The following is a 21,966-nucleotide window of genomic DNA, read 5'->3' as shown; positions in this document are numbered from 1 at the left end:
CTTTTAACGTAGATAAAACAGTAGAATTATCCTATAAAGGAGCTCTTCAACCTTTGCCTCTTAATAACAGCCAGATCAGTACCGTTGATTCTGTAAAATTTCTTGGTATTTTTTTAGACAGCAACCTCAAATGGTCCCTTCATATCGATTCGTTAAAGAACGAATTCGATAAGAGCTCTTCGATATTCTTTCTTTTCCTGGCGATTTTCTATTTTTTTATTTCCGTAATGCTTCCTGTATCTCTGCGTCTTCAATGTTTATTTCTTCGTTTGTTTTCATTTCAGGTGCTGGTGTTTCATTATCGTCACCTTTAGCAAATATAGATTAAGATTCTATCCAAGTTTCCTTCTGAATGTGTTTCGTTTTTATTAGTTCGTTTATCTATTTCCTTTGTCCTCTGACCATTCTTCATATTTTCTTTTTGTTCTGTAGAAATCATGTTCCATCTCTATTGAGAAGCTCTCCGAGTTTTCCCTTTTTATTTATCAGACTAAAGTGTTCGTTTCGTTTATAATTCGTTTCGTAATTTCGTTTATTATGATTCGTTTATAGTGGTCGTAAGCCTATTGTGTCTGTTTTGTTTTATCTTTTCACATTTTATCTTCACTTCCTCTTTAACCATGGGATTTTCATTTTTGATATATCAATATTAGTTACTTTCCTCTCTCCAAGTGATTGTGTTGCGGCGTTAATTATGTTACTTTTGAGTTATTCCCAGCTTTCCTCGATTTTATTGTTTCCTAATATTCCATTCGCAGCAATCTTCTCAGATGTTCTTTTTCTGTATAAAGTAAAACAAATGTTTCGGATATTAGAAATTAAATTTACCTTACAAATTCCTGATGTCTTATCAATAGCAGCAATTATGGTCTTCATACAAGGACAGTGTCTTACTACAGTAACATTTGTTTCCATTAGAACATCAGAATTTGATGCTGGTCCAGATAACTAAAAGAAAATATCCAAATTAGTTTTTGAACATGTTATTAGCAATCGGAGAATATTTTGTACTTTCAATAATTAAATTTTCTACTTTGATTAAATTTGTTAAGGGCATAGGCGGAAAATGTCGCTGTAATGTGTTTTAGATGCACATTTTTTCAAATCATGAGAAAATTAATAAGGATTTTTGAAACATTTATACGCAGAATGAAAGATTGCATTGTTACCGAGGGCTAACAATCCCTGAAAATTTATATAATGTTTATTTTAATAAGTTACAGGGGTGAAAAACAAAAGATAAAATTAAGTGTGATTTTAATTTCAAATGTCTCATTCCAAGAAACTTCTTTCTTATTATATGGGACTCTCGGAACTTGGTAATAATGTAGTCGTTCAATCTCTGTTTAAATTTTTCAAAAATATTTATTAGTTTTCTCGGGATTAGAAAAAATGGATGCATTTAAAACACTTTGGAGCGACATTTTGCACTTATGCCCTTAAGAAATCAAAATACAGGGTGGCTGGACGAAATCGAAATAAATACTTTACTAAGAATTACGACAAAATTTTTGAAAAACCCAGCGATAGGTAAATTTTTTATTATAGGGGGATATATTTGTACGTTACTTTGAATTATTTTTACTTTCACCCCCCAACCCATGGTAAGAATCATCCCAACATTTTTTATTAGTCAAAAAAGATATCGTTTGAAAGCCCTTGGGACTCTCTGTTCATAAGTTTTTCAATGTTTTAGTACGGTCCCATACCTTATTTAATTTATTTAACAAGAGTTTTAAACTTCTTCTCCTTTCTCACAATCCTTAGTGCCCTTCAGGGCGTCGGATGTAGGGTTCTGCCTCTTATCCATTTCTTCTGTGCACTTCTATTGGTGGCCCGCTTCTTCATGTGTCTTATAGTCATGTCTCTCTTTTCACCTTATATTCCTACATCATGGATTTGGTCCATCACTGTCTTCCTCGGTCTGCCATATCTTCTTTTGTTTCCTATTTTGGCTTCATGGAGCTTCTTTGTTAGTTTATTTTGTTCCATTCGCTCTATGTGGCCGAACCAATTGTTCGTTTCCGACCTCCTCATTATCGGTGCTAGCTCCAGTTTTCTCCTTATATTATCTTCATTTCTAAATCTTTCAAATTTAGTAACTCCAGCTATTCTTCTCATATATGTCACCTCGGTCGCTTTATTATTGATTCACGTTTCTTTTGCACAATCCGTATACTCTGAGTTTAGTTTTTTATCTACATATTTATGGTTTCCCAAAAATTGTATTATTTAATGAGTAATACACGTTAGTAGTTCTTCAGTTTATTACTTCCTTTCATGTCCGTGTTTCTGTTAACTGTTATTCTATTTTCCAAATATTCAAAAGTAGATACCTACTTAGTGGAGTCACTGAAGGTGGATATGAGCTATTACCTCCGATTTCGTTGAACCTCCATCGATTTGCATGAAAATTGGTGAGTGGTTAGAGGATATCTCAAGGAACAAAAGTGACATGGTGCCAACTTGCGCTTTTACCCTGGGGGTGGATGCCACCCCTTCTCGAGGGTGAAAATTATTTTATTAAGAATAACCCCACAATTCGATAGAAGGACAAATTTCAAGCAAAATTTGTTATATAAAGTTATTAAAATAAATCAAAACTTTTTGAGTTATTAAAGAACAAAGATTTTAATTTTTCTTGAGAAAAATGCAAGTTTTTAACCAATTTTTCATCAATAACTCAAAAAGTGTAAGTTTTTACAAAAAAGTTATTATTATCAAAATTGAAGCTAATAAAAAATGAAATAAACCCCTTACTGCAAAAATCATTTAATGTTAACTAAAAGTGAGTTATAGGTAATTGAATATATACTTTTTTTCGGCGAATAAAAAACTCTAAGTATTCAAGCTGAAATAACGGGAAACTGATTCATTTTATAACATAAACGTATTAAACCGGAATGGGACGTTTCGATGCCGCCGGTTCATCGCCAGTCCATTTCATCGCCATCATATCTCGCATTTCCTAGAATTCCTAATTAATACTAAAAATAACTAATAATTGTAACTGTCTAAAATTCGGAAATATATCAGATAGCGATTAATTGACTGGCGATGAATCAGCCGGCATCGGCATCGAACTGGCGGCATCGAAACGGCGGCGATGAAACGTCCTAGACCCTATTAAACATTTGTCAAAGTACTTAAAAATATCTATTAAATGAGCCCCCGAACATGTTGATAGCGTTAAAATTTATGATCCAATTTTTTTTCAAAATTCATCTTTTAAAAATTTTTCCAAAAAATATTACTGTTTTTTTTTAATAACTCCATTCATGTTTCCGATATCAGGTTCATCTAACAACTTTTTAAAAGTTAGTTCCAAGTGCTATTTAAGTACGTTGAACCTAATCTTTTAAACCCCTTACTTTTTAAAAATAAAAGGTTATATAACCCCGGTTGCATGGTTCCCACAGCAAAATTTAAGATTTAAACGTTTCTATCTCGGTTATTTTTTACCCTATAGAAATAGAAAACAGGTAAAATATTTAGCATAGAAAAAACTAAAATTGGGTTATATATAATTTTTTACGTATATTGAGTATTTTTGGAGTTATTATCAAAAGAACATGAGAATTACAATAATTTTAAATCTAACAATAAAACACTGAAAACGTTTGTTTTCTATACTTCCACAAAATTTATTATAACTAAGTGACTACAGCTGTTTCGGCGAAGTGCCTTTCTCAAGTGATCACTTGAGAAAGGCACTTCGCCGAAACAGCTGTAGTCACTTAGTTATAATAAATTTTGTGGAAGTATAGAAAACAAACGTTTTCAGTGTTTTATTGTTAGATAAAATGAACTTCCATCAAGTAACGGTCGAATCCATCAATAATTTTAAAAACTATGATTTTTTTAATTATATCTCTTTTTTTAATATGCATTCTAAACCGGTCAAAATTATCAAAAACCGTACTTATGCTAATATAAAGAAGTCTTTGTAAGGATTACTATACATTTTAATTTTTGTGGAAATGGCGTATGTTTTATTTTTCACTTTTTCCTAAAAAATTCAAAACGGTTCTTTTATTTTCATTATAACTTACTTAATTTTGACGCTATTACCTTGTTCTGAAGCTCATTTGATAGGTATTCCGAAGTAATTTAGCAGATGTTTAGCAGGAATATTTTATACATTGCATCGTTTTCCCGTTATTAAAGCTTGAGTACTTTAATTTGGGTACTCTTCGATAAAGATACACATTCAATTGCCAATAACTCACTTTGAACTGACATTAGTTTAGTTCTTTATGCCAGAAATGTATTCAATTTTTTATTATCTTCAATTTCAGTAATAATAATTTTTTTGTAAAAGCTTATAGTTTTTGATTTATACGTGAAAAACCGATTTAAAGCATGCGTTTTTTTACGAAAAAATAAAATATTTGGTCTTTAATAACTCAAAAAGTGTTGATTTATTTTAAAAACTTTATATAACAAATTTTGCTTATAATTTGTCCCTATATCGACCTATAGTATCATTTTTAATAAAATAATTTTCACCCACGAGAAGGGGTGGCATCCACCCCCAGGGTGAAAGCGCAAATGAAAAAAAGTGAAAAAATCGATTGAGGTTCAATGAAATCGTAGGTGAAAACCTTCAGTGACTGCACTAACTTGTTGTATTACTTGTTCCTTTACTTTTATATTTGTATTCCTTTCATTTTTCTCATCTTCATTTATTATCATAATTTTTTTATTGAGATTCGTTTCCATCTTTAAGTTCTGCATCTCTTTCGGCCAAATGTCCAGTTTTTGCATGTTTTTACTGGTAGGTGTTCTAAGACCAGTACTAGAAATTCGCAATTGACAAAATCGGTTTAGCTCTGGAAGATAAAAATTAGCGTACTTACCAGTTTTCGTTTTTCTAAATTGTAGGGTTGCGGTCGTGGAGGCATCTAAAAAAAACTAAATATAAGATGCCATCTTCAAACAGCTGTAGCTCCCTGAGGAAGCATTTTCAGCCTAGGTGAATTGGGTTAAATTGTGTTAAAATTATCTGACGAATCTCTGGTGTTTCTTTGTCATAATATAATGTTGTATATGGTAGGGGAGCAAAGTATGCTAAATGTGCAGTCACTCGAGTGTTATGGGGACCTATTGGGTTGTGAAGATTAGGTTCTAAACCAAAAAAAGTGCAGTAAAGTTTTCCATTTTAATGGGGATTATATTAAAAGTTCTTTATTTTTACGTAAGGAATCCAAATCTGCAATAAAAAATGGGGGCTTATATTTAAGATTTTAAAATAACCCTGCACCCCACCACCGTGGGGGTCGTGTTTGGTGCTATTCGATAGAGTTTTCAAAAATAGTGAATACGTGTATTTTTCAGTTTTTAGATCTGATGTTCATTTCGCGAAATATCGTGGGATTCGTATTTAAAATATTAAATTTACACCCCCCCCTCTCCGTGGGAAGTCGTGTTTGGTATCATTCGATAGATTTTTGAAAAATATTGAGCTCGTATTTTTTAGTTTTTTAATCTATCATTCATTTTGCGAAATATTCGCTTTTTCTCGTGAAACTTTGGGACTCACCCATTTCCTTACGCCCCGCTCAAATCGTCAGATTTTTGAAATATATGCTTCTTCTCATCACCATTTTTCAGTGTGTCACAAATGATAGAAAAAAAGGTAAGTCCGTGATAATATACATTTTAGTGATATGACATTTTAGTTAAATCTGACAGTTGTCACATTTTAATTGCAATTTGGCATAAAAACAAATCAATATTGTTTATTGCATTTATAAAATGGTATTTTCTTTGATTTGTATAGTCTTATAAATTGTACAGATTATATTCGTTGATATATTATATAATTTGTAAATAATTTATTTTCGATTATAGCGGCGTCTATTGTCAACTAGAATAAATGTTATAAATGATGTCACCGACAAAATGTAATCACCGACGTGCGTTTTTTCTTGTCACATGCAATTTAATGCATTAGAAAAAATCGAAAAACTGTGATGCACTGAAAGATCCTCATGAGAAAATGCATACACTGTTTTACATGTACTTAACTTACCTTATCTTATGTAATCTGACGATTTCGGGTTTTCTTCTAAGAATAGTTTTTTTTCAGCCCCCCCCTAAACGAACTCCTCTGCATTAAGAGCCAATATATGGTAGTGGTACATTTTCAGGGTAGAAGGTTTCTCCGCATGTAATAATCTGACGCGCTCGAGTAACTGCAAAAATCCCCGCTTGGCTCCCCTGCCAATACTAATATAATGAAACAAGTAAATAAACAAAGGAAATAATTTGTAATTTTTTGCTTTGCATCAATTAATTTACAACACGATAATTTACCTTTGTGAATCCCCAGCCTGCAACTGTAAGTTGTGTACCTACTCGTATCTCAGCATCTTGATCTGGTAAACTGATTGGCTGAATCTTGTCAGAGAAAGTCACTTTTTCTGCTAACTAAAATTTGTTAAAAATAAAAGTTATGTTCCAAATATATTACATTTTAAAAATTAAGAAATAAAATTGCACTTTAACTGACCCCACACACTAATTATATACTGGATAGTGAATCGTAAATGGGTCATAGGAAACTCGATGAAAAATTCTAAACTGTGGAAGTCCTGGTTCTCTAGGTCGAATTATTTTACGTCCAAACCCAAACCTTACCTCTAATCTCTCATGAGAAATTATTTGTAGAGGACTAAAATCTGTATTTTAAAACTGTACTACGAATTCCAGCATATTCCAAAATTTTGCCAGAATATAATACATTTTCCAGAGAACTACTATTTGTCCAACCGTCAGAGATTTGACTTCTAAAAATAATACAAACAAGTTGAATTTTACAATATCAATTTTGGGATCCCAAAAAGATGCAAAAATTTGCCATTCCTAGCTTCGAGCTTCCTCTAAAATTCCTCTTATAAGAAGGGGGAACAGAAAATATTTATTAACCTTCGGATGACCAAGGGGGTAAATTTTGACCCCAATTGTTGTTTTTGTTTAATAAATTCAGAAATATTTTAAATTTTCACTATTTTTTATTTGATTTTAATATCATTCTTGATACCCTCATACTTATTTAGTAAAAAAAAAATTCGTATATTTTACGAAAAAAAAAATATTTTCTGAATTTGGGGTCAAAGATGAACTCCTTTGGCCTTTCATGTTCCAATTTTATATTAAGTAAATACCGTCCATTATGTGGAATTGTTTGTAAGAAAAATTATTCCAATATTGAAAAAAATTGTTTGTTAAACCTGTGGTAACGTAAATTAGTGTACCTAGGTACCTATATTTTAAAATTTCTTTAGTTCTCAGTTCAGAATGATGATTCCTGTTTTTGTTCAATTGTAATTAAAATGTTTTACTAATGTTTATTTATTATTTATTGATACTACACTAACATTAAAATTACGAATACATTATTTTATTTCTTAAAACAACTTAATTTTTTTGTCAATTCTCATTTTTGACTGGGAGTCATTTTTGACCTCCGTTGGTCATCCGTGTAACAAAAAAAGATTGGTCATCGGAAGGTTAACCAAGAATTGTACGCCGTAGAAAAAAAGGATTCCAACAACGAAAATATAGCTGAGAATTTAAACAAAAATATTTGTTAACACTTTATATGTAGAATGAACCGTTGTTTCAGAAACAACGCTTGAAACCACTGGCAATATTTATCGTCAGATACGCGCGCGAAATCATTTTTTTAAATAAAATAAAATAAAGTAAAACTACTGGATAGAAGAAGATAGAATACAATATTCTGAAGTGAATTTGTGGGCCGGCATTACAATTATATTATAGGTTCCTATTTTTTTTAGTAAACTTTAACTGCTTCTCAATATCTGGAATTTCTTTATGATTATCTGGTGCCACAGCTGAATCAGGATTTTCAAATTAGAATGCTTTGAGATTCCAATACGATGAGACTCTCCTATGACTGTCTCCTAAAGTACGAAATTACAACACCAGAAAATCAGGCTTAACATACCTACCTAGAAAACCCGAAGGGATCATTTTGGCCCCAAGTTCTTAAATCAATAAAAACTCAGTTTAAAGAAATTATGTCAACTCTAGACGATCGAGTCTGAGTTTAGTTTTTAGTTTCATTGTTTAACATATTCGCTGCCTATCAAAACAGCATACAGTTTACAGTTTTTGACATTTGTCAAAAATTGCCTTGTTACAGCCGAGGCACTGATTGGAAGTATGATTTCCTTTACAAAATATTCAACTAACATTTTTTTCGTTTTTGTATAGTAACGTTGCTAATTGTTGGTAGAACCGGTGTTGCTGGGTGTAGTACCAGATTTCGGGAGGTAACGTACGGAGCCCATGATTCTTCACACAGCCGAAGAATAAACTTACGAAAACTGAGTGTACTTTCAGCTATTTCTTTGTTAATAATCCATGCATTTATTGCTCAAGAGTATGATCAAACACGTGCAGACGTGCAGACGTGTAGACGTGCATAGGCCATGCATCGTCTTGAAGCAACTTTTGTAGTATAAAGATGCGCCATTTTATCCTTTACACCAACCCCATATTTGGTTTGTTTATAAAAATTAACTGTTTCAGGAAGTTTTCAGTATCCACTGATTGATGTAGGGAGTTCAACAAAATCACATTTTTATCACTCTTCCCTTGGTATTCAGTAATTGTTATTTTTTCGTCGCTCTGTAATGTAAGGGTAAAATACAATTTTCTATTTTCACATCTTACACTTAGAAAATCTGTTGCGATTTAAAATACACACAAGATTTGTTGGTATCTTTGGTAGTGCCTTGGCAAATTTCAAAGAAGTGAAGTAGTTACCTGTCGTAACAGTTTTGTCCTTTCCCAGTTGATTTTCCATTATCCGCAAAACAACCTGTTCATCAGCAATTTTATCTTTATTACGTAGATGATCAGTACTAGTAAAAGTGTAACCATTTACAATAAGCAAGCAACAAACATACATACATATAATTTTACCCATCCGACAGGAATTTGAAAGAAAGACTCGTCGAATTTTCGAAAAACGAAAAACTTACACAGGGCCAATTTGGCCCCTTCAGACTTCTATGGTAGATTCGTTAGAAAAACCATGTAATAAATTTAGTACAGAATAATTTTTTGGTTAAATAAGACTTTATCAGTAGAAAAAACTAAATGTATAGTGATAAGTAAAGAACCGCGTAGATGCAAGCTAGAAATAGACAGCAAAATTGTAGAACAAGTAATGAAGTTTAATTACTTATTAGTAGAGATCACTAGTGACAGGAATATAAGAACAGATACCACAACACAAGCAACAAAAGCGGCAAAAGTGGTTACCTCCGAGAAACCATATGGAGAACCAAATATCTTACCACGGAAAGCAAAATAAAAGTATACAAGACAACAGTAAGACCTATCCTAACATATGCAGCGGAGACAATGACCGATACAAGAAAGACGAAACAACAAATCAACAATATCGAAATGAAAGTATTAAGATCAATAGCAGACATATCATTAAGAGACAGACAAACAGCAGAAGTATACGAGAACGATGCAAAATTCAAAATATTAACAGGTGGATAAAAACGAAAGAAAAAATGGAACGAACATGTAAACCGAATGAAGCCAGATAGATTAGCGAACATCTGTAAAAACAACAAGCCGTACAGCAGAAGACCCGTTGGAAGGCCGCCGAAAAGATGGAAAGACAATATACAGTCAACAACAACTGAAACAGAATAAGAGGCAGACAAACAAGAGTAATCCTAGTCGCACGAAGGAGAAGAAGAAGAAGAAATAAGACTTTGTATCAAAATATTAAAAGTCATAAAATATGAAATTATTATTGCCTCAAATAAATACAATAAATTCAATTCGCAACAGGGCGTGGCCAAATCGGCCCCTCCGACTTTCTAGCGTTAAATGAAATTTGGCCATAAAATTCTCCAGATTTGACTCCATTAGACATTTTGTTGTACAGATACGTTAAGATCAACGTCGACCGAATAATTTAGAAGAGTTGAAGGAGCGCATCTGAATGGAAATAACTCCTAACACCATTAATTATAATTTGATTGTATTTCATTAAACATTTATTATAAAATTTGGAAAACGAAAGGTCACTACTCACAATCTATATATTGTTTATTTTGAGCTTAGAAAATGGCGACCGTTTTCGGAACTTACATTATCTGTCCATCTTCAGGCCAGTTAAAGAGGTCTTATTTTGGTTTTTGAAACAAATTAATAATAGATATCAATTCCAAGAGGGTTGTTGCAGCTAATATGCATAAAGTTTTCAGATGTTACCTTCTCCTAAAGGGAAGACGCCACTCCGTTTTTTTGGGTGGATCCTTACTATATGTGTGTGTTACGTTGTTTGTGTCCAGCTAGTGATAACTATTAATTACTTGTTTCAAAAAACAAAATCGCAATAAAAGTAAAAGTGGACGATGAATTAACTGACCCAATTGAAGCCGACAATGGGATAAGACAGGGGGATTCCTTGCAAAAAACAACTTAAAATAATCTGTTATGCGGACGACACAATACTAATCTCTTAAAGTGAAAATGATTTACAACGTATGCTGCACCAGTTCAACATAATCGCCAGAAAATTTAACATGTTAATTTCCTCACAAAAGACAAAATGCATGGTTATAACAGCAGATCCAATAAGATGTAAATTGGAGCTGGAAGGTCAGATAATAGAAAAAGTGATGGAGTTCAAATACCTAGGCATCACACTGTCTAGCTACTGAAGGTTCGAAACAGAAGTGGAAGATCAATTGAATAGAGCAAACAGAGCCGCAGATTGCCTGAATGACACAATATGGAGAAATAAAAATATCGGAAACGAAATGAAAGGCAGAATTTACAAAACAGTCATCAGACCAATAATGACATACGCGGCAGAAATACGACCCGACACAGAGAGGACAAAAAGATTGCTCAAAACAGCGGAGATGAAAACCCTTCGAAAAATCGATGGTAAGTCTCTATGGAACAGAGCTAGAAGTACGGAGATGCAAGGTGTATAACATTAATAACTGGGTAAGAAATAGAAGAATAGAGTGGAATGACCACATAAGCCGAATGACAACAAATAGGATAGTCAGGACAGCGAGAGACGGTTCCCCAATAGGAAGACGATCAGTGGGAAGACCACGAAAACGATGGAACGACAACTTACTAGAGGCACATTAAAAAAAATAGACAGAATCATGTCTACACGAAAAGAGGAAGAGAAGAAGAAAAAACGAAATATGATCTCCTTAACAAGCCTGAAGATACGACAGATAATGTAAGTCCCGAAACCGGTCGCCATTTTCTAAGATCAAAATAAGAACATATTTTGAGTATTGACCTTTTTTATTACCAAATTGTATAATGGACTCACACTTGCAACCGTTTTATCATTTATTATAAGTCAATTGTATTAATCAAACAGCAGTTTTGGTTAACACTGTAGAAAGAAATATTCAAATTATTTCATCATTACAAAGGTGATGAGGAGACCTTTCAAATGACATGTTCATGACATCGGCTTATATTTTAAAAAAATCTTCGATTATGTCACTACGCCAACACTGATGAAACAATGTCTAACCCATAATAGCAATTGGTGGCCATTCAAAAATTAACATTAACGTGTTATTGTTTTTTAAAGTCGCGTGTTTCTAAAATAATAAATTTGTTCCATATATTTTCTTACTGCATAAATATGTCTTTTTTACAAAAGACATGACATGTTTCGATTTTGTTGAGAATTTATGTGCCACTTGCTGAGTGCCGACAGAAGTGAGTACTTCATAGATTCGATTATATTCGGTTAGATTTAATTCGATTCCATTCGTATGGTTTAATTTTGTTAACCCAGGATAGGTCGATCCGTAAGAAAAATTTTATCTCTGTCAGGATATAATTTCAATATTAAACCAATAATAGAATAACATATTCATTTTTGATTTTCTTTGTATTTAATAAATATATGAACTGTAATAAAAAGTTTTAGCCAACATTTCTTTCCTTATATTGGTCGCATGACTAAAATCTGAATAACGATAATTGCTAAATGTACAAAATATAATAATACCTACTTTAACTAATGCTATATCATAATCGAAAATCCTCCGTGGTCTGAATTTCTCATGTACTTGTACACTTTCTATTTTTATGGTAGTATTTGCACTAGTCAGATTAGATAATCCAGCAATGATTGAGTCTGGATATCTGAAAAAAATATTATTTAAAAATAGTAGAGTAAACAGTAGCGCGTCATCAATATTTTTTTTTCGAATGTTCTGCGAACCTTAGAATATAAAATAAACCAGGAAGGAGTACAATGCGAAATGACTTCGAGCCAGGAAGGAGGTTGCAAATGGCGATCAGCTGTCAAATTTGCTTTCTATCTCCAGTGACGTACCTTTGAAAGAGGGAAGAAAATAAATTCTTATGGATTTTATTTCATCTTTGATGTTAAACAAACAGCAATGGATCAAGAGAAAATACGTATTAACCTTCGGAGTACGGAGATTATTTGACTTACTTAGTTTACGATGATGGGTCAAGCGTGACCCATTCTCATTTTATTTATAAGGATGTTTTAAATAGTCAGTATTATTAAACAATATTTTTAATTCAACAAAAAACAAACAAACATAACAATTATAATCCCAAATTATTGTATTTAAATTTTTTAAGATGGTTCCCCATGGGCATATACTAGTTCGCTCCGGCGGCCAGATTTTAATACCTTACAGAAAACGGGCAGAGGTAAATTCGCTCCGACCATATATTGGAATACGTATACCCGTAAACAGAGACGGCTGCGATTTACGTGTACCTACAAACATATTGAAAATATTCTTCGAAATCCGAAGACCGGGTCAGGACTGACCCGGCATCATAGATGTTACATAGAGGAAAAACTGTAATTTGCATGTTCATGAATTATATACGAAAAAATAGATTGAAACAAATAAGGAGAACTTACGATCAATCGGATTTGTAAAAAAATTATTTCATAAAATATTAAGAAATAAGTGAATTTCGGGTCACGCTTGACCCAGTCTTCGTACTCCGAAGGTTAATATAATATTTTGTTGAAAAGTCAGTTAAATAACATTTTATTATACTAATAACTTCAGTTAATTAATTGCATATAGAAGAGCTTTACCAGAGAGTACGCCTATGCACACAGCTGATCCAATACACAAACACCTTCTACCTCGTTGACAAAAACTTATGAGTCATCCACAGACGTTCAAGATGGCCGATTCCGCTAGAAATTTAAGGTGTTGTTGATATATGACAGACCCCTTCCTGTTTATTTTATATTCTAAGCTGCGAACTTTCAACAGTGTGTCGGTAATACAACAGTGACAGTGACATAATACCTACTATCAAAAACAATAATTATTATACTCATAGGCGCGCTAAATGTCGCCACGTCAGTCACGTTCGATTTCTTGTTAAAGAAAATCGATTTTTAGTCGTTCCAATGTGACACAAAATCTAGGCATGGGATAAAATTTTATTTGGAGAAAGTGTATTTTTTAGTTCTTCTTAATGGCGGTACAGGCTCGTCTTTGCAATATTTTTTTTATTTATAGAGTGATTTCCACATACTAACATATTTCTCAAATTGGGCTCTGTACCGCCATTATTAATTACATTACGAATATGTGTGCCAAATATCTCGACAAAATATTCAAAATTACAGCCGCAATCTTGGACCGCGTTTTCAGCGCGCTGCTGTTGCCTCTTAAGTTATATTGGTTTATTTATATAGCATTTTAAAGTCGTATAAAAAGAGATTTATAAAATAGTTATAACAGATCTTTAAAAAGAGATCAGCTTGCGCTTTATTATTAAAAACCCAATATCACAAGATTTTTTTAGTAACTTGTAACCCAAAAATGATTTGATGGTTACATTAAATAGTTTGTATAATATAGTAGTAATATAACATTTTTATTGCGTCTCCTTTCGGAGGTCGGCGATTCAAACCAATACTACACGAAAAATTTCTGCGGATGATCGGTGAAGCATCTCCTTAGGTCCTTCAGTCATGAGTTCTGATCTCTTCGTACTGACCTTTTGCGCTGTAATTTGCCGTATAATAGAATTAATAGTAATTCAAAATCTTTTACCTCTCATTACATGGCCAAAGTGTTTTCCTAAGTTTATCATGCTTAGCAGTTCTTTTTTGTTTACTCATGCGCCGAATCACTTCATCGTTGATAATATTTTGATTTTATGAAACTGTGAATATCGGACAGTCTGTAATTTCTAAATATTTCGAATGGGTTTTCTTATTTTCAACATCACTTGCTTAATTTTTGATGCTATTACCTTTTTGTTGAGCTCATTTGAGAGGTATTCCTCAGTACTTTGACAAGTGCTTAATAAGTAGTATGTTTTATAAAATGCATCGTTTTTTCATAATTTAAGCTAAATACTTAGAGTTGAGTACTCGTCGAAAAAAGAAAGACATTTAATTACATACCTACAACTCATTTTGAATTAACATTAAAAGGTTTCTCGACGAAGTTGATAATATTAAAAAAATTATCTAACAATAAAACACTGAAAACGTTTGTTTTCTATACTTCCAAAAAATTTATTCTAACTTATAACTATGTGACTGCAGCTGTTTCTGCCTTAAATATAGGCCTTAAGCTATCTTTATTAGAATCTATGGAAATTAATAAATAAAAAAATACAGATATAATTATTCTGAATGACCAACTCGAGACAAACAGCTCCCCACTCCTCAACCTCTTCAGTTAAAGACTTTAAAAAGGCAAACCCATAGTAAATTAAATCACTTGAGAAAGGCACTCTGCCGAAATAGCTGTAGTCACATAGTTATAATAAATTTTGTGGAAGTATAGAAAACAAAGGTTTTCAGTGTTTTATTGTTAGATAAAATGAACTTCCATCAAGTAACGGTCGAATCCATCAATTATTAAAATTTATGCTCTAAGGTTTCTCGACTAAGGAATTTATTCGATTTTGTATTGTCTTCAGTTTTGTTAATAATAACTTTTTTGGAAAAACTTTAGTATAACAATAGTTTTTGAGTTACTGATGAAATAGCGCTTTAAAACTATTTCACGAAAAATTAAATCTTTTGATATTCAATAACTCAAAAAGTATTGATTTATTTTAATACCCTGATATAACAAATTTTGCTTAGAATTGGTTTTTCTATCAATTTATGGGGTTATTGTTAATAAAATAATTTTCATCCCCGGAAACTGGTAGCATCCACCCCAGGGTAAAATTGCAAGTTGGCCTCATATCACTTTTGTTTTTTGAGATATCCTCTAACCACTCACCAATTTTCATGGCAATCGATGGAGGTAAAACTAAATCGGAAGGTTAACCTTCAGTGACTGCACTGTGGAAAGTGTATAATAGGACTATTTGTAATATTTAGTTTTTATAATTAAACCTAGATATTATAATAGATATCTCCCTTTAGTCCATAAATGTCATTAAACTTACCTTAGATTGAAGAAACAAGTTGCAGCTGTTAGTACCCATTCTTCACTTATCAGAGACCCACCGCACAAGTGACCTAAATTCTCATTCTGAAGTGAAACTATCCATGGGTGATCCTCTATGGAGGCCTCCTTCCCACCAAAAATCCGTAAATGGCTTCCTTTAAAAACGAACAAGTTAGTATACAATTAAATAAAAATCCGATTTCCCATCGACAAATAAAAAAAAAGTAGGTAGTTTTCTTTTAATACCAGAAATGCAGTTATAGAAAGTTGTAACTGAAAATTTTATATTATTTATTATTTCATAATTTCGAATACTTTCTCTTTCATACACCGACTATAATACTGCGCATAGGCGCCATCCCCCACCGGCACTTTTAGAATCTGTGTACTGTGATTTGTTTAAACCTATAAAAGTTTAGTATAACCAAAGAATATAGACGTGAGTAGAAGGGTACTGGCCTGTAACGCTTTAGCATAGGATTTTGTGTTCCCACTGAGTAGGTGCATAGACCTGACAACAACTACGGAGCTTACACGATCTCACCACCGCCCACACCGCGGCCGCAATATCCCTCGTCAAGGAGCCTGCTTTGAAGTGACAAATAAACGTGACCATCTGATCCATATAAAAGCTTCTTCTGGGAGAGGATATATTCTTTGGTATATCGTACCTATACCGCGAGGGGTAACTGCATGGTAATCTCTCGCGTCACGATTTTCGAGGTACTTCTTCTTCTTCTTCTTCTTCTTCTTCTACGGCACTACAGACCAAATTGCGTCTTGGCCTCCTTCATTTTTTGCCTCCACCCTTGCTTGTGTGTGGCTGCTCTTCTCCATATACGGACTCCTAAAAGGGCTTGTGCGTCGCTTTTTACTGTGTCTTCACAGCGCTTTCCTGGCTTTCCAACCGGTCTCTTTCCATGCATTCTAGCATTCAGTGCTCTTTTTGGTAGCCTATCCTCTCCCTTTCTTATCATATGTACGGCCCATGGCAATCTTTTTATTCTAATGAAGTCTGACAGGGATGCTTCCTTATAAAGTTGATAAAGTTCGTTGTTGTATCGACTTCTGAAGATTCCGTTTTCCCTCACAGCTTCTAGTATTCTCCTCTGTACTTTCCTTTCGAATGTGTCGAGTTTGTTTTTGGATGTTTCTCTCAGAACCCAGGCTTCACTGCCATAGCATGTTATTGGTCGAATTAAAGTTTTATAGATTCTCATCTTTGTATTTCGGTGGACACTTTTAGACCGAAATATATGGGAGATGGCAAAATAGGCTCTGTTTGCCTGCGTTATTCTCTTCTGTATTTCTGCATCTTCTGATCCGTCGGCATATATTTCTACTCCCAGGTATGTAAACTTTCCAACCGTTTCCCCGTTATATTTCTTCTCGTCTGAGTCATTATTTTTAGACCTATGTTAATTTATGTTAATTATGTTGATTTTCAGACCTAGCATTTTTGTTACCCGTGTTGAGCTGCCCCCCCCCCCACTTGCAAAAATCAAAAAACAAATAGCCCTGATTTATGAGCTATTTATGAGCTCTCAAATTCCGCAAACTAAAAATTTTGAGCTCGTTCCACTGAGCAGGAATTTGATACTTTAGTGGGGGGGGGGCTGACTCAGCCCCCCCACCACTTAAAAATAGGAATATTGAATCGGTTTTTGCGGCAGAATTACGAGCTATTTATGAGCTCTTGAAATTACATAGTTTCGATTTTTGAGCTCATCCACTTCACCCCCAAACAACCCTTTAATTGATTTAACTTAAGAGAAAAATGCTGAGAAAACCTAAAATATATAGTATTGCGGATATAATTCCTATACCTTATATACTCTAAGAATAAACTATTAAATCACGTGCATTTCGATTATTGAGCTACAACCCCTTCGCAAGAAAACCACCCTATCTTCCCGGCTTAAGAGAGAGTTGTACTTAAAATGCATTAAACTAATTATTTGGCGACTACATATCATTGAGTTATTTATAAGCTTCCAAATTACGCGCATTTAGATCAGTAAATTTCAATTTACTTTGTATAGTGCAGTCACTGAAGGTAAAAATCAACGATTACCTTCAATTTCGGTGAACCTTCATCGATTTTCACGAAAATTGGTCAGTGGTTAGAGGATACGTCAAGAAACAAAGGTGACATGGTACCACCTTGCGCCTTTACCCTGAGGGTGGATACCGCCCCCTCTCGGGGGTGAAAATTATTTTATTAAAAATAACTGCACAAATCAATAAAAGAACAAATTAAAAGCAAAATTTATTGTTTAAAGTTAATAAAATAAGTCAATACCTTTTAAGTTATTAAAGATCAAAGATTTTAATTATTCGTGAAAAAAATTCATGTTATGAAGCGGTTTCGTAAATCACTGCAAAACTGTAAGTTTTTACAAAAAAGTTAATAGTAGTTTAATTCGTATAGCTTATATTCTAAGAATAAACTCTTAAATCACGCGCCTTTCGATTATAGAGCTACAACCCCTTCGCAAGAAAACCATCCCATATTCCCGGCTTAAGAGAGAGTTGTACTTAAAACAATTTAAATTAATTATTTGGCGACACATATCGTTTAATAATTTATGAGCTTGCAAAATATACGCATCTCAATTATTGAATTGCCATTTTCTTTCTATAGTGCAGTCAAAAATCAACTATGACCTTCGATTTCGGTAAATCTCCATTCATTTTCACGAATTAACAATAAAAACTTGGGGTTTTAACCTGGGGTATATGTCACCCCTTCTCGGGAGCGAAAATTACTTTATTAAAAATAACCCCACAAATCGAGAGAGGGACAAATTGTAAGCAAAATTTGTTATATAATGTGATTAAAATAAATCAATATTTTTGAGTTATTAAAGATCAACTATTTTAATTTTTGGAAAGAAAATGCATGAGCGATTTTTCATAAATGACTCAAAAACTGTAAGTTTTTACAAAAAAGTTTTCATCACTAAAATTGAAGCTAATAAAAAATATAATAAATTGATTACTTGAAAACCTTTTAATGTTAATTTAAAGTAAGTTATTGGTAATTAAATGTATAATTTTTTCTGCGACTTTTCAAATCTAAGGATTCAAGCTTAAATAACGGGAAAGATATGCATTTTATAACACTTAGGTACTAAATACTTGTCAAAGTACTTAGAAATACCTATCAAAAATGAGCAATTTCATTCAATTTTTTTATTCAAATTTTCGTGAAAATGAATGCAGATTTACCGAAATCGAAGGTCATAGTTGATTTTTACCTTCAGTGACTGCACTATAGGAAAAAATGGCAATTCAATAATTGAGATGCGTATATTTTGCGAGCTCATAAATTATTAAACGATATCTAGTCGACAAATCATGAATTTAAATTATTTTAAGTACAACTCTCTCTTAAGCCGGGAATATGGTATGGTTTTCTTGCGAAGGGGTTGTAGCTCAATAATCGAAAGGCGCGTGATTTAAGAGTTTATTCTTAGAATATAAGCTATACGAATAAAACTAATAATAACTTTTTTGTAAAAACTTACAGTTTTTCAGTGATTTAAGAAAAACCGCTTCAAAACATGCATTTTTTTCACGAATAATTAAAATTTTTGATCTTTAATAACTTAATAAGTATTGACTTATTTTAATAACTTTATATAATAAATTTTGCTTATAATTTGTTCTTTTATAGATTTGTGCAGTTATTTTTTTATAAAATAATTTTTCACCCCCAGGGTATCCACCCCCAGTATCCACCCTCAGGCTAAAGGCGCAAGGTGGTACCATGTCACCTTTGTTTCTTGAGGTATCCTCTAACCACTGACCAATTTTCGTAAAAATCGATGAAGGTTTACCGAAATTGAAGATAATCGTTCATTTTTACTTTCAGTGACTGCACTATATAAAATAAATTGCAATTTACTGATTTAAATGTGCGTAATTTGAAAGCTTATAAATTATTAAATGAATGTAGTCGCCAAATAATTAATTTAATGCATTTTAAGTACAACTTTCTCTTAAGCCGGGAAGATAGGGTGGTTTTCTTGCGAAGGGGTTGTAGCTCAATAATCGAAATGCACGTGATTTAATAGTTTATTCTTAGAGTATATACGCTATAGGAATTAAATCCGCAATACGATATATTTTAAGTTTTCTCAGCATTTTTCTCTTAAGTTAAATCAATTAAAGGGTTGTTTGGGGGTGAAGGGGATGAGCTCAAAAATCGAAACTATATAATTTGTCGCAAAAACCGATTCAATATTCCTATTTTTAAGTAGTGGGGGGGCTGACTCAGCCCCCCCCCCAATAAATTATTAAATTCCTGCTCAGTGGAACGAGCTCAAAATTTTTAGTTTGCGGAATATGCGAGCTCATAAATAGCTCATAAATCAGGACTATTAGTTTTTTAATTTTTGCAAGTGGGGGGGGGGTAGCTCAACACCGGTATTTTTGTTTGTGTTTTTAACTCTGCGTATGTTTCCTGTGCTCCTGTTGATGTTCTACTCATAATATTAATATCATCTGCATAAGCGACCAGTTGAACCGTTCGGTTGGTCAGTAGGTTTCCTCGTCCAGTTTGGATTTGCCTAACCGCATACTCCAGTGCCAGGTTAAACAATGTTGGGGCCAGCCATCTCTCTGCTTTAGTCCCTGCGAAATTTTGAAAAAGTCTGTCCGGTGGTTTGTATTCGTACACATGCCTGAGTTTCATCCATTGTGGCTTTAATGAGTCTTATTAGCTTGTGTGGTATTGCCAATTCAGCCAATATATAGTATAGTGTGTTCCTTTAGACTGAGTCGTATGTGTGTTTAAAGTCTACAAACACGTTGTGAACATCCATATCGTGTTCCCATGATTTGCTCAAGATCTGTTTGACTGTAAATATTTGATCCAGTGTCGATCTTCCCCGTCGGAAGCCCGTCTGATACTGTCCAATAATTTCTGCTAGTGGTTGGAGCCGCTGTTGGAGCCGCTGGTTTATAATATACGTGAGGACTTTATATGCTGTACATTGTGTACATAGTAGAGAGATTCCACGGTAGTTTTTGCACTGGAGTAAAGGGGTAATTCTGCATGAAAAAATAATGACAGTTTGTTTTATAAACGTATGTCCGCAAATGCTTCGTTTGTGTGATTAGTGTGTTGAAATTTTTCTTACAAACTAAGGATTTATTATTGTTTTAAAACCTGTTGAGATATGCAAATGAAGTTTGGTGGGTTTTAAGACGTAGTTATTGCGCATTTTTTGATATACAATTAAGAATTTTATATTCACCATTGGCGCGCATACAGGTAATATGACCCTTAATTGTATGTCAAAAAATGCGCAATAACTACGCCTTAAAACCCACCAAATTTAATTTGCATATCTCAACAGGTTTTAAAGCAATAAATAAATCGTTAGTTTGTAAAAAAATTTTCAACATCCCTATCTCAGAAACGAAGCATTTGCGGACATACGTTTATAAAGCAAACTGTCATTATTTATTCCCCATAATTACCCCTTGAAGTTTGCCATACTTATTTAAAAACACCATGTTGTTAAAGTACCTAACTTTTTTATGGTCCAACTTAAGTAAATGAATCAAGAAACAGAATGTTGAGAAAACATGAGGCTAGAGTTGGATTTTAATTTAAGTATTTTACAAATGTCAGAATATTCTAGAGGGTGATGCGAACTTTGAGAAACAAACACAGTTTGATTCGTACACCCGGTATACAACTAATATTTACCTGTTTAGCAACAATATTATTACAGCGATATTGAAAATAAGGCTATAACACATTAAAAAATCACTTAAGTCGGTTAAACAGGTTTAGGAAATTCGAGACATCAGAAATGGCCCATTTTTAAGGTGGGCGGTTAATTTTGGTCCAGCATGTATATTATGTACCTACTCTCAAGATATAGATAAAAGTTAATAAAAAGACATAATTTGATTTTAAAATTATAATCAAATTCTTTCTTACCTGCATTAATAAAGTTCTTTTTGAACAACAAAAGACACACCAATATTGCCGTGTTCCATTTTAGATTCATTATTATAAAACTTTAGAATCTACCAAAGTTTAACTTATAATATTTTCAATAGAAAAAAAGTAAAGTGTTCGCTAAGACTGATAGAATATTGTTAATTCAATGAACTGCAATGTATCCTTATATACCTACTGTTTTATGGTTGTTATTTATGACGTAGAATAGAATAGACCAATAGCATATTATAGTGGCCCTAAAAAAGTTTTAGTCATGAACTCGTGATGGTGCCTGGCCAAATTTTCACGAAAAACAATTATACTACTACTAAAAATTTAACGTTAACTAAGAAAGTGTCATTCCTTAAGTTTTTTATGAGTATTTTAATTGTTTTCATGACTGTGTACACACATTGTTTTTTGAATAGCACAAAAACAGACGTGTATAGATTTTTCCATCAATTGTGGCATATCCAAATCTATTGTGAATAATAATTAGCGCGTCGAGCCCAGTAGACCCAT

The 21,966-nt window shown here is 33.0% G+C and overlaps 1 protein-coding gene across 2 annotated transcripts in view; it reads right to left on the bottom strand.

Moving 5' to 3' along the window:
• LOC114331664 (trypsin 5G1) overlaps window positions 1-21,614 on the bottom strand; it is a 75,586-nt gene extending 53,972 nt beyond the window's left edge. The window contains exons 1-6 of one of the 2 annotated variants that reach the window (XM_050652699.1): window positions 21,442-21,614; window positions 15,481-15,637; window positions 12,066-12,198; window positions 6,319-6,432; window positions 4,860-4,904; window positions 829-948 (exon numbers count right to left, since the gene is read on the bottom strand). In XM_050652699.1, coding sequence (XP_050508656.1) covers window positions 829-948; window positions 4,860-4,904; window positions 6,319-6,432; window positions 12,066-12,198; window positions 15,481-15,637; window positions 21,442-21,511 — 639 coding nt within the window. In that variant the 5' untranslated portion in view covers window positions 21,512-21,614. The remainder of the gene's footprint in view (window positions 1-828; window positions 949-4,859; window positions 4,905-6,318; window positions 6,433-12,065; window positions 12,199-15,480; window positions 15,638-21,441) is intronic. The other variant, XM_050652696.1, reaches the window with a different exon arrangement.
• Window positions 21,615-21,966: the final 352 nt, after the last annotated feature.

Source organism: Diabrotica virgifera, chromosome 6 (genome assembly GCF_917563875.1).
Source record: "Diabrotica virgifera virgifera chromosome 6, PGI_DIABVI_V3a".
Classification (NCBI taxonomy): domain Eukaryota; kingdom Metazoa; phylum Arthropoda; class Insecta; order Coleoptera; family Chrysomelidae; genus Diabrotica; species Diabrotica virgifera.
The sequence above is the reverse complement of the archived record's forward strand: the minus strand, read 5'-3'. Positions and strand labels throughout refer to the sequence as shown.